This window comes from Muntiacus reevesi, chromosome 10 (assembly GCF_963930625.1).
Source record: "Muntiacus reevesi chromosome 10, mMunRee1.1, whole genome shotgun sequence".
Classification (NCBI taxonomy): domain Eukaryota; kingdom Metazoa; phylum Chordata; class Mammalia; order Artiodactyla; family Cervidae; genus Muntiacus; species Muntiacus reevesi.
This window is the reverse complement of record NC_089258.1, coordinates 16419069-16433122: the sequence shown is the minus strand read 5'-3', so window position 1 is coordinate 16433122 and position 14054 is coordinate 16419069. Positions and strand designations below refer to the sequence as shown.

At 45.6% G+C, this 14054-nt stretch overlaps 1 protein-coding gene across 2 annotated transcripts in view; it reads left to right on the top strand.

Moving 5' to 3' along the window:
* The window catches only part of BICD2 (BICD cargo adaptor 2), a 55298-nt gene that overhangs the window by 21545 nt on the left and 19699 nt on the right, over positions 1-14054 (top strand). For both annotated transcript variants that reach the window (XM_065946663.1, XM_065946664.1), the window contains exon 2: positions 10296-10508. In XM_065946663.1, the coding sequence (XP_065802735.1) occupies positions 10296-10508 (213 nt within the window). The remainder of the gene's footprint in view (positions 1-10295; positions 10509-14054) is intronic.

Here is a 14054-nt window from a genome sequence, read left to right as displayed (position 1 = left end):
CGCTGTGTCTGCTTCTGCTTCCAAGTGTCCACATGAGTGCGGATGTACTTGAAGCAAGGCCAGGCATGACCTCACATCTGTACTCACTGGACCTGGGAAGATTCACAGCAGTGGGCAGGGTGTGGTCTGCAATCCTGTGTCGAAACAGCGTTAGCCTGCTTACAGCTGGCGTAGCCCTGTGGGGACATCACAAGGGCACTGCCACCACCACCTCAGAGCCCATACAGATCACCCTGTGATCCAGTATTGTGGGCAGGCCTGGAGTGGAGGCCAAAGCTGGGTCCCCAAGCTGCCCAGGAGCTTCTGAGGCCCTCCAGAAAGCACCAGCCTGAGAGGTGTGCAGAGAGGCAAAGACGAGCATATCCACAGCTGGACACTGCAGTCAGATGGCACATTTAGCTGCTCTGAGGACTTCTGGGTTGGGGGGGCAGGTTTTGAAATAGACTCAAGCCACACAGGATGTTGCGAAGTGGGAGTAAGGATGCTTTGGTCAGAAGAAGGACAGGTGGGCTGTGTGACCACTTCTCCAGCCCTCAGCTTCCTGGCCTGTGAGCTGGGGCAGTGAGCACAAGGGTGAGGTCTCCAGGTTGAATGCTTCAAAAACATCCAAGTTGTTTTCTTAGCTTTATTGAAGTATAAGTGAAATACAATAAATTGAATATATTTAAAGTATTCAAGTTTTCCCTGGTGGCTCAATGGTAAAGAATTTGCCTGCTAATGCAGGAGACACGGGTTCAGTCCCTGGTCCAGGAAGATCTGACATACCACGGAGCAACTACGCCTGTGTGCCACAACTCTTGAGTCTGTGCTCTAGACAAGTTTTCATACGGTGCATAGTCAAGTCCACTGTGTAATTGAAATAATGACGGTATTCGTCATCCCCGCATGTTTCCTCATCCCTGTTTGTAATTTCTTTCCTCCTCATCCGCAGGCAACAATGATATATACATTTGTTTGCATTTTCTAGTTTTACATAAATGGAATCATACAACACATACTGTATTTTTGGTCTGAGATGTGTCTGTGTTAATGTGCATATCAGTAGCTGTCCCTTTTGGTTGTGGAGTAGTATTCCATTGTGCGGCTACACCACATTTTTTTTAAAATCCACTTTCCTATTGATGGTCATTGGGCTCTTTTGATTTGGTTGTTACAGATATATAGATTCCTGTATGTATCTATACAAAGATACATACTTGCATTTCTCTTGGATAAATACCTAAGATTGGATGGCTGTGCCTTATGTCAGATATATGCTTAACTTTTTAAGAATCTGCCAGGTTCTTTGCCAAAGTGGTTGTACCATTTACATTCCCCATCAGCAGTGTAGGAGAATTCTAATTGCTTCCCACTCATGCCAACCTTGGGAGGTAGGATCAGACATTTTAATCTTCAGTGTTCTAGTAGATATGTAGTGGTTAACTCATTTAGTTATCATTTGCATTTCCCTTGAGATCAATCCTGGGTGTTACTTGGAAGGACTGATGTTGAAGCTGAAACTTCAATACTTTGGCCACCTGATGCAAAGAGCTGACTCATTTGAAAAGACCCTGATGCTGGGAAAGATAGAGGGCAGGAGGAGAAGGGGACGATAGAGGATGAGATCATTGGATGGCATCACCGACTCAATGGACATGGGTTTGGGTGAACTCCGGGAGTTGGTGATGGGCAGGGAGGCCTGGCGAGCTGCGTGTGGTTCATGGGGTTGCAAAGAGTCGGACACGACTGAGCTACTGAACTGAACTGAACTGTCACTTAATATGTTCAGCACCCTTTCATGTGATTCTTTCTCATACATGTATCTTTTCAGGTGATGTATTTGTTCAGTTCTTCTGCCCCTTTTTAAAAATTAATTTTCATTGGAGTATAGTTGTTTGCCCACTTTTTTGGGGGGAAAGAAAAGTCAGTTACATTTTTAAGCATCAGAGTTTATTGTACAGTTTATTAAGTACTTCTGTCACAAGTGGCTTAAATAAATGTGGTTAGTATTTGGGATGTAACATTTTTTAACGAGTAGAGGAATATAGGACTATTAGGACAAATCTCCTTGTCATGAGATTGTGACCCACTCATTTATCAGCAGCCCCTGAACATGGTATTCTTCTGTCATGTTAAGACAAGAAGAGGCATAAACTTTCTGTTGCCCATTTTTTTTTTTTTTTTTTTTTTTTTTTTTTTAATATTATTTTATTAGTTGGAGGCCAATCACTTTACAACATTTCAGTGGGTTTTGTCATACATTGACATGAATCAGCCATATAGTTACATGTATTCCCCATCCCGATCCCCCCTCCCACCTCCCTCCCCACCCGACTCCTCAGGGTCCTCCCAGTGCACCAGGCCCGAGCACCTGACTCATGTATCCCACCTGGGCTGGTGGTCCGTTTCACCATAGATAATATACATGCTGTTCTTTCAAAACATCCCACCCTCACGTTCTCCCCCAGAGTTCAAAAGTCTGTTCTGTATTTCTGTGTCTCTTTTTCTGTTTTGCATATAGGGTTATCGCCACCATCTATCTAAATTCCGTATATATGTGTTAGTATACTGTAATGTTCTTTATCTTTCTGACTTACTTCACTCTGTATAATGGGCTCCAGTTTCATCCATCTCATTAGAACTGATTCAAATGAATTCTTTTTAACGGCTGAGTAATATTCCATGGTGTATATGTACCACAGCTTCCTTATCCATTCATCTGCTGATGGGCATCTAGGTTGCTTCCATGTCCTGGCTATTATAAACAGTGCTGCGATGAACATTGGGGTGCACGTGTCTCTTTCAGATCTGGATTCCTCAGTGTGTATGCCCAGAAGTGGTATTGCTGGGTCATATGGCAGTTCTATTTCCAGTTTTTTAAGAAATCTCCACACTGTTTTCCATAGTGGCTGTACTAGTTTGCATTCCCACCAACAGTGTAAGAGGGTTCCCTTTTCTCCACACCCTCTCCAGCATTTATTGCTTGTAGACTTTTGGATAGCAGCCATCCTGACTGGCGTGTAATGGTACCTCATTGTGGTTTTGATTTGCATTTCTCTGATGATGAGTGATGTTGAGCATCTTTTCATGTGTTTGTTAGCCATCTGTATGTCTTCTTTGGAGAAATGTCTGTTTAGTTCTTTGGCCCATTTTTTGATTGGGTCGTTTATTTTTCTGGAATTGAGCTTCAGGAGTTGCTTGTATATTTTTGAGATTAATCCTTTGTCTGTTTCCTCATTTGTTATTATTTTCTCCCAATCTGAGGGCTGTCTTTTCACCTTACTTATAGTTTCCTTTGTTGTGCAAAAGCTTTTAATTTTCATTAAGTCCCATTTGTTTATTTTTGCTTTTATTTCCAATATTCTGGGAGGTGGGTCATAGAAGATCTTGCTGTGATTTATGTCGGAGAGTGTTTTGCCTATGTTCTCCTCTAGGAGTTTTATAGTTTCTGGTCTTACATTTAGATCTTTAATCCATTTTGAGTTTATTTTTGTGTATGGTGTTAGGAAGTGTTCTAGTTTCATTCTTTTACAAGTGGTTAACCAGTTTTCCTGTTGCCCATTTTTAATTGGATTATTTTTCTTACTGAGCTTATATTCTGGATATAAGTCCTTTATAAAAGATGTGTGATTTGCAAAAACTTTTTCCCAGTCTATCATGTCATTCTCTTACCTTGTCTAACAGCATAAACTTATAGTTTTGGAGTCCAGATTACCAGTTTCTCCTTCTGTAGGTCATGTCCAAAGTCACAGACAAAAAAAAAAAAAAAAAAAAGTGACAGACATTTTCTTTGTTTTCCCCTGGAAATCTTATACTTCTAATGTTTAAACCTATGATCCATTTTAAATTAATTTTCATATATGCTGTAAGGTATGGGTGGTAGTTCATTTTTTTAATATAAAGATATTCATTTATTTCAGCACCATGTATTAAAAGATTATTCCTTCTGCACCAAATTGCCTTTGTACCTTTGTCAAGTCAGTTGGCCATACATGAGAGTCTATTTCTGGATTCTCTATTTGGTTCAGTACCTCTGTTTGTCTGTATTTATGCTGGTAGTATGCCTGGTATTTTGGTCATCTCATGTGAACCGCTGACTCATTGGAAAAATTCCTGATGCTGGGAAAGATTGAGGGCAGAAGGAGAAGAGGGCATTAGAGGATGAGATGGCAGGATGGCATCACCAATACAATGGACATGAACTTGGGCACACTTCAGGAGATGTTCAGGGACAGGGAGGTGTGGCATGCTGCAGTCCATGAGGTCACAAAGAGTGGGACACGACTGGGCGACTGAACAACAGCAGTGTCCTCTTAATTACTATAGCTTTATAATACTGAAATCAGTTAGTTAGTCCTACTTTGTTTTTCTTTTTCAAAGTGATTCTGATTGTTCTAGGTCCCTTAGCTTTCCATACAAATTTTTGAATGAGATGGTCAATTTCCACCAAAAAGAAGAATGCTGGAATTTTGATTGTCATCATGATGAATTAAAAGATCCATTTGTGGAGAATTGATATCTTAGCAATATTGAGTCTTTTGGCCCATGAATAGATATATCTCTATTTTTTTAATTTCTCTCAGCGGTATTCTGTGGATTTTAATATATAGGTCTTGCATATCTTGTCAGACTTAAGCATAAACATTTAATACAGTTGATGCTATTGTAAGTAGTGTTTAAATTTTCTCATTTTCCGATTGTTTAGTCCTAAACAAATACAGAAATAAGGTTTGATTTTTATATAGTACTCTTGTGTCTTGCAACCTAGCTGAACTCACTTATTAGTTCTAGTGACTTTGTAGATTTCTTTGGATTTTCTATACAGACTGTTGTGTGACGTGTAAGTAAAGACAGTTTTACTTCTTCCTTTCCAGGCTAGATGCCTTTGATTTTTCTTGTTTCATTGCACTGTAGGCTGAGAACTTAAAAAATGCAGTGTTGTCCAGAAGTAAGGTGACTGTTTTTCATCATTAAATAATTTTAGCTGACAGATGTTTAGAAGATGTCATCAGGTTGAGGATGCTCCCTTTTGTTTGCTGAGAGTGCTTACAGGGATGAATGTCAAATTTTGTCAGATTTTCCTGCATCATTTGAGATGATCACATAGTTTTTTTTTTTGTCTTAATATACTCAAGTACACTGATTTTTTTTTTTTCTTCTAATGATTGTCAGTCAATATTACATTCTTTGGATAAGCCCCTCTGTATCATAATTCCCTACCCTTTTTATATATTGGTGGATTTTTGTACTGTCTTTGGTTTAATGCTGGTCTCATAAAATTAGGTGGGAAGTATTCCTTGCTTTTCAGTTTTCTGGATGAATCTGTGTACAGTTGGATTTACGTCTTTCTTAAACGTTTGGTAGAATTCACCAGTGAAGCCCAGAATGTTCTCTCTGTGGTTTTAAACTACAAATTCACTTGCCGTAGTAGATTTGGGACTATTCAGGTTATCCATTTCTTCTTGAGTGGGCTTTGGTAATTTTTATCTTTCAATGAATTTGTCCATTTCTTCTGTCATATTTATTGGCGTGAAACTACTCATGATATCCCTTATTCTTCTTAATACCTGTGATGCTCCCTCCACCTACCCCTACCTCAGTTATTCTGACTCGAAGTGTATCAATTTGATTAATATTTTTAAAGAACTTGCTTTTGATTTAATTTATCTATTTTTTTTCTATTTCATTGATTTCTACTCTGATCATTATTATTTCTCTTTTTTCCTTTGAATTTCATATGCTCCTTGTTTCTTGTTTCTGCTTTTACCATATAGAGCACAAATCATAAGTGTGAACTTCCACATGCTGAACACACCCACATAATGAGCACCCAGAACAAGAATCAGAACATCATCAGCTCCAGAAGCCTCTTTCAAGGGTCCTCCCCCAACCCAGGGATCACCAGTGCCTTTTTACCAGCTGAGTTGTATATATAAATGGAATCATACAGTATATCTCTTGTGTCTGACTTCTGTCTCCCAATATTGTATGAGATTCATCTCTGTTGTTTAAATAACAGTAATTTACTCATTTCATTTCTGTGTAGTATTTGTAACGTAACTATACCATAATGTTTCCTTCTGTTGACGGGACGTGGGGGCTTTCTGGCTTGAGTCTTTTTGTAAGTAACGCTCCTGTAAAATGCAGGGTCGCAGAGCAGATGTGTGCTTGGTCTTAGCGGATAGTAGCTTCCCTAAGTGGCTGTGCCAGTCACGCTCCGCTACCAGAAGATGAGCGTTCGTGAGGGTTTCAGGCAGGTGGAAGCAGTGTGTGTTTCAGACCGCCATCGTGCTGTCCAGTGTTGCTGAGCAGCTGAGTGAGTGAATACACAGGCGCACAGCCGAAAAGAGAGGCAGTCCTCCCTGGGGTTGACTGCACGCTCATCAGGTACCATGTGGGCCCCAGACTAGCCAAATACAAGAAACAGCTCCTTCCTTCAGTAACACACAGCCTGTAAGGAGGGTTGAAAACCATGCTCCAGTGGGGTTTATAGGGTCTGTCTTCAGTACAGAACTTGTGTCTGGGAGGTGAGGAACACGGTAGCCCTCAGGCAGGACTTGGCCTGTAGGGTGCCCAGAGACCATTTGGCAAAGGCCTGGAGGAGTGTTGTTTGGAGAAGATCATGGCATGGTGAGCTGGGGTGAACATGGGTTTCTTACCAGCTGTGTACATGGGGCCTAGGCTCTTAGCCTTGTGAGCCTCAATCTTCTTCTCTCTTAAAAGGGCTTAGCCTCACAGGGCTTTTAGCTGCACCCTGAGCTTTGTGCCCTGTACCTGGTGTAGTTTTTAAGATGGAAGCTGAGGTTATTGATTAGATTGGTAGTTTTTTTTTTTTTAAACATAGTCATTTAATGCTATGTTCTCCTAAGTCCTTGCCATAATGGTGTTCCACCAATTCTCATACTCATTTCATTTTCATGTAGTTAAAAATGCTTCGTTTCACTTTTGGTTTCTTCTTTGGTGTGTTGGTTAGTTGCCAAACATTTGGGGATTTTCTAGGAATCTTTCCATTATTGATTTCTTATTTAATTTCCTGTGGTCAAAACAAATCTTTGTATGGCCTGAGTCCTTTTGGGGTGTGTTTCATTTACCCACAATATAGTCTGTCTGGGTAGATGTTCCATGTGTCCTTGTAAAGAATATATGTGCTGCTGCTGTTGGGCGGGAAATTCTAGACATGCCGGTTAGGTCAAGTTAGTTAATTGTGCTGTTCATGTCTACTGTGTCCTTATTGATGTCCTGTCTACTTGTCCTATGAAATACTGAGAGGAATAATGAGAGTTGGGTGTTGAACTCTCCCAACTATAATTTTGGATTTGTCTTATTTTTGTTTGTGGTTCCATCAGTTTTTTATTCATATATTTTGAAGCTCTGTTATTAAGTGGATAAATGTTTAGAATTGTAAGGTTCTCTTTGTGACTTAGACTCATTATTATGAAATGATCTTCTTTGTCTCTGGTGATATTCTTTGCACTGAAAAATATATAAAAGATGTATAAAATACCTACTTTATCTGATATTAATAGAGACATTCCAGTTTTCTTTTGAGGAGTATTAGTGTGCTTTATCTTCTTCGATTCTTTAAGTTAAAACAACTGTAACAATTTATTAGTATAATTCAATTTACCATACAGTGCACTCAAAATGTACAATTCATTGGCTTTTAGTATATTCAGAGATGTGCATTTGTCTCCACAACTAATTTTAGAATATTTTCATTAGCCCCAAAACATACCCCTTTAACTGTCACCCCCTCCAACCTCCCAACTCCACCCCCTGCCATGGGCAACCATTCATATGCTTTCTATCTCTATAATTTGCCTGTTTTGGATATTTCATATACATGGAATCATACAATATGTGGCCCTTTGCAACTTGCTCTTTTCACATAGCAGAATATTTTCAAGGTTCATGTATGTTGTTCTGTTTCAGTAATTCATTTCTTTTTATTACCAAATAATACTCCATTGTATGTGTAGATCAGTTTTATTTATCCCTTCATCAGTTGGTGGCCATTTGGGTTTTTTCTATTTACTGGCTATTATGAAGATTTGTGTACAAGTTTGTGTGAATGTATATTACCATTTTTCTTGAGTCTGTACCTAGGAGTGAAATTGCAGACTCACATGGCGATTCTGTGTTTAACTTTCTGAGGATCCCCCAGGCTGTTTTCCACAATACTATTTTATATTCCCACTAGCAGTGGGTCCCAGTTTTTCCATACCTTCACCAGCACTTGTTAGTTTCCTTTTAAAAAAAATTTTAATTATACCCATCCTAGTGGGTGTGAGGTGTTATCTTAGTGTGATTTTGACTTTCATTTCCATATCTACTGTTGGTGAGTGTCTTTTAGTGAGCTGATTGGCCATTTTTTAAATCTTTGATTTGTTTATCTTTTTATTGTTGAGTTATAGGAGTTCTTTATATGTTCTGAATACTAGACACTTATCAAATACAAAATTTGAAAATATTTTCTACTGTTGTGTAGGTTGTCTTCTCCTGTGATAGTATTCTTTGATACACAGATTTTGGAATTTTGATGAAGTAAAGTTTATCTGTTTTTTTCTTATGTTACTTGTGCTTTTGGAGTCGCAAGGACAATCCCGTTGGCAACAAGGTCATGAGGATTTACCCACATTTTCTTTTGAGAGTTGTAGTTTTAGGTCTTCCATTTAGATCTCTCATCCATTTTGGGTTAATTGTTATATATGGTGTAAGAAAGGGATTCAACTTCATTCTTTTGCATGTGGGTTTCCATCAGTTCTAGCACAATTTGTTGAAAACCTATTCCTTTTTTTCTTTTTTTCTCCCCTAATTACGTATTTGTTTGCTTAGCTGTACCAGGACTTAGTCGAGGCGCGCAGAATCTTCAATCTTTGTTGTGGCATGCAGGATCTTTAGTTGTGGCATGCAAACTGGTAGTCCGGGCTGCCACCCAGGATGCGGAAGGTCCTGCCTAGACACGGATTTGTGCTTTGGTCTTTCCCTGGGACAGGATGGAGGAAGTAGAGGACAGCAACAGAAATCAGAGAGAGAGCTGAGCTGACTTGATTTAAAAAGGAACCGGTGTCTTCACAGAGCAAGTTGTCAGTGGCTGGGAGCAGATGAACAAGGCCCACTCTTGGGAGGGGGAATAGATACCATGACCTGACCCTACCCTACTTTGTTTAGATAGAGAATCAAGTCGCTTTCTACATTTTTATTTTTTATATTACAAATAGTCCTGCTCATATATGTATGAGTTTTGCTCATATACATAGCTTTGCATGTTTTCCCAATTGTTTTCTTAGACTGGATTTCTAGAGTTCCTATTAAATAATAAATTAATGAAAATGCTTGTATTTCTCTCAAGAAATAAAGGCATCATTTTCCTTGCTCTTTAATAGCCCTCTCTCTTTTATTTTCCTTCTGTGAGCCAGGAGCCCTGTAAAGAGACAGGGTCTCCCCCTCAGAGGTCTGCATGGGGTGGCCAGTGAGGAGGGGGTCCCTGGGGAGGATGCACACTAGAGGCCTATGTGGGTCATGTCCTGGCTACTATGACGACGCAGGGTGGGAGGGAAAGAAACAAAAGTGCTTATTTGGGGCTGTGACACCTGATGAATAGGACATGATGGTGTGTCCAAGCTGGCCGGGACCTGGGGCATGGACTTGGACAGACCAGCACCAGTTCTGGTTGGACTTGCCCATGGGGGCTCCTCCCTGAGCCACTGCAAGATCCTTTGCTCTTAGAGCCCAAAGCCCTTGCTGGGTCTGGGGATGGTGGGTCCTCTCCCCTCGGGTATTTTCAGCTCTGTGCCCAGGTTCTGGGCAGGTGGGCAGGGTCTCCCAACTGGGACACACGTGGGGATCAGTTGGCACAAGCTTCACTTGTCCCGGGCTTGGGCTCTCACCTTCTCAGGCCTCCCCTGGTACAGTGTTTTCCAGGATGAGTGAGTCAGGATCAGTCAAGGGAAGGGCACTCCCCTGAACCTTGGTTTCCATATCTGGAGGAGAACCTCAGACCCACCCTAGTGCTGGGGGCTTCCCTGCCAGGATCCAGCACAGGGGTCTGTTGGCTGATGGGGGCCACACTGGCAGAGACAGTGGCTGGGACCTCCTATCCTTGCCTTGCCCCAGTTCCTCCAGCCACTCCCACCATCCTGTCCCTCCGGGGCTCCTCATTAGCCCCACTCCCAGATTTTCTGTAATCTCACAGCCCTCATATCACGCTTAGGTATCTTACTTCTCTTGTGGGAAAAGTCCCCCCACTTTCCCCTGCATGTCTGGTCACCGGATTGCCTCCAGGCTTCCTCTCAAGAGCATCTCATCCTCTACAGGCATTTGGACAGGCCCACACGAACCACAAGAAGGTGGCTGCAGATGGTGAGAGCCGAGAGGAGAGTCTGATCCAGGAGTCAGCTTCCAAGGAGCAGTACTATGTGCGCAAGGTGCTAGAGCTGCAGACGGAGCTGAAGCAACTGCGCAACGTGCTCGCCAACACGCAGTCAGAGAACGAGCGTCTGGCCTCCGTGGCTCAGGAGCTGAAGGAGGTAACCAGTGGAACTGGGGCAGTGTGCTTGACTCTAGGTGGGCGGTGGGAACCCCCCCCAGATTGTTCTACCCCAACTTTGTGTGGTCCGTGCTGGTCCAGAAAGGTCTGGGGATGGCAGGATCCCAGCTCCGCACTTGGGGCGATGTGAATCCTGGATTCCTCATGTGAGCAGTGTCATTACAGTGTCCACCTGCCAGCTTGGGACAACAGTCAGAGGGAGGCCACCACAAACAGCTCCGAGGATCAGTTTGGCCCCTAACGGGCCTGGGCAGGTGGAGGGGGAAGGCAGCCAGTCCTCTCTCAGAGAGGTGGGAGGCTGGGCCAGTGTTCCCAAGATGGGGTGGGCCAGCAGCGGGGGAACAGGCATGACCAGAAGTCTACACGAGCTGTCATTCTGGCTGTGGCTTTAGGGTACCTTACGGTCAGAATCCCCAAGTTCTCATCAGGAAGGGCCTTGTTCTAGGTTATGGGGAGACACTCTCTGTAACCTCTGATCTCCATAGAGGTGGGGAGGGGTTGACCAGAACAGCACATGGTTCTGAGTGGTGGTCAGCTCTGAGGTCGACACCTCAGATGGGATGGTATATGGCAGTCAGGGTTCCACAGGGGTGGGAGGGACACTGGCAAGGTTTGGGCCGGAGCCCAGGAACTGGCCACAGTGGGAAGTGGTCACCCATCCTAGTTTGGGATCAGAGGTAACCAAGACTTGTGGGCTGGGGAGGAGCTTGGCTTGGATCCAGGAGAAGTGCATGATCTCATGTCTTCCCACAGGGGCTCTCTGGTCAGGGTGGGGAGAAGGGGCTATCAGAGCTGTAGATTTGACCACCTAAGGGAGAGGCTAGCCTCATGGCCAGCTAAGAGCCCTTTTCCAAAAGAGTCAATGCAGGTGCTCTCCCCAGCCCAGACTCATTCTGCAACATCCCTCTTCCTCAGAGGAGTGGCAGGGCACTTGCTGACTACTGGCTTTGGCGCCAGGAAATGAACTAAGCCAGTCCCACATGCTGCTATTGCAGAACAGGTCTGGTGGGGTCAGGTTTCCTGCTGTTCCTTCTGGTGCTTCTGGAGGAAGCCTTCGCCTCCCCACCCCCATACATCCTCAGTACCTTTTCTCCTGAGGCCCTGCCTCTGTGCCCCTGATGGCTGTGAGGCAGGCACCGTGGAGCCGTGCCAGGTTCTTGGTTGGAGTGGAGGCCCTCCATCCCCGCCTGCTCAGACTGGAGCCCTGCTCAGACTGGAGCCCTGCTCAGTGTCCCCACCCCTGCTGGCTCTGCCTGTGCTCTGCTGCCCTCCCGGTCTGGTTGTTATTTTGCTCGTCCTGGTCCTGCCACTTCTGCCTGAGCTGCTGTGCCCAGTTCCTCCGTGGCTGTGCCCCGGAGGCTCACTCCTACAGGAGGTGTGTGCCGAGGCCGAGGAGCCTGGGTCCTGAGAGCTCAGCGCTGAGCGATGTCCCCGGGGAGCACCAGCCCATACTGGCCTTGGTGTGATCAGGCACGCAGGCTCTGCGCAGTCTCCACAGGAAGCGCCCCCTCCACACGCGGCGTGTCCCTGCTGGTGCCTGGTCCCGCTGCTGTCCAGTGCAGTGACTGATGGGCCAGCTGTGCTGTGCCCTCTGACCCACCGCCGTCCTTCACCCTGTGGTGTCTGGCTTAGGGGCTCATCCCATGCCCAGCTCTCCAGGAGGAAGTTGAGGCCTCCATCATGTGACACGTATAACAAAGATGCTCAGCTTGTGGGCAGTTCCAGCTACCCTTTGACTTGTGTTTTGGGTGACCCTATGGGCATACAGTTATTTCCTTCATCTCACAGGTTGGGAGATCAAGGTGAAGAAGGTTTGACTGCACACCCAGGGTCACTCGGTCCTGACCTCTGCACTGTGCGTGAAAGGGCCCTGCCAGCTTCTGCCCTGGGGCATGGCCTGAGGGCCCATTTTGCACATAGAGAAGCAGAGACCCAAGGATCAGACCCAGCTGACTGGTGACAGAGTTGTCTTTTGCACATTCCTCAGATTTGCCTTGGGAAGGGGTTGAGAGGAGTGATGAGGGGCGCCTTGAGAAGCAGAACTGTGAGTTGAGGAGGGGGTGGGCATCATCTGCCCGAGGGTGACCCCCTTAGGTAAAATTACTGTCCCAGTGGACCCTGGCCTTGCTCTCTTGGTGGACTCTGCATGTATCAGGCCCTTCACAGGCCTAAGAGTGAGTGGCGAAGATGTGCCAGGAGAAATGGTATCTGTTGTCATCTCCTTTGTCCTGGCTAGGAGCCAGAAGTACTTGTTCCTTGCTATGGTGGCATCTGGGCCCCTAGGAACGGCTGAAAGGAAGCCAGGGTTTGGCCACAGGCTGAAGTGGTGGGTGCTAGATCAGGGGCAGCAGCCCCAGGCACCAGGGGGGCTCTCCATTGTGGTGTGGACAGCCTGGACAGGACACCTGCACTCCAGAGCCAGGGGACTGAGCGGAGAGTGTCGCGTTGGCAGTCCAGAGTCAAGAGAAAGGGCCCTGGGTATGTAGAGAAGGCAGCAAGGGTAAGGGGTAAAGTCAGGGGTGAGCCCCACAGCTGAGGAGGAGCTGGAGGGGGTTCCCATATGAGTCCCGAGGGAATGGACTCCACAGGAAGTGGAAATTCCTCCCAGGGAGCAGAGCTGGATCCAGCTGGTTCCGGTGTGGCAGCCAGTAGCCCCCTAGGAGGTCAGATTGGTGAGGGAGGGTCTGCAGGGGATGCTAAGATGGTACCCCACATACTATCTGGTTTATACCCTGTTGGACCAAGGCCTCCTGTGTCCCTGGTTGCTGTGCATCATCAAGGCTGCTCTTGTCAGGCTCACCTGAGAGAAGGTGCTTACCTGGGGGAAAATCAAAGCCCACAATGGCCAGTGGGAGCTTGTTGAGCCCTTGGTAGTTGGGTGTGTGCCAGGCAAAAGTTCCCCTGAGGGCAGCAGCAGTGCCCTCACCTGCCAGGCCAGCTTGTAACCTGGGTGCACCTCGCCTTGCTGTCCAAAAGCTCTCCTACAGACCTGTAAGGGCTCATACTTCCTTTGTCAGCTCCACTGCTATGACAGGAGGTGTGTTCCAGTTCTGAGTTGAGAAGGCGGAATCTGCCCAGGCCGTGGGGGAAGCTGACCTGAGTTTCTCCACCACAGCCTGGAGGGCTTTCTAGGTCTGTTAGTCCTGATGTGCAAACCTGTGGGGAGCTGGTGAGTCTTAGACCCTCCTCTTGGCTTCCACTCTGTTGGGTGGTCACGTGAAATCAAGCCACACATGTTTGAGCACCTCCCCAAGCAGTGTGACTTAGCAGGGAAAGAGGGAGGAGTAGCAGAGCATTTCTGGCAGAGGAGTGCGCGTGCACCCACTAGTGTGTCCACAGAAGGCAGAAGGCTCTGCGCAGCAGCGGGAAGTGCTGGGACAGGGGCTTGGGCGAGGCGAGGGGCTCACAGCCACAGCACACCAAGAGCAGTGGGGGCCAGTGAGGGGATGCAGTTCAGCGTTGAAGCAGGGGACAGACAGGATGAGAGAGCAAAAGCTAATTGTTGTGGGAGCATGCCCCATCCGAT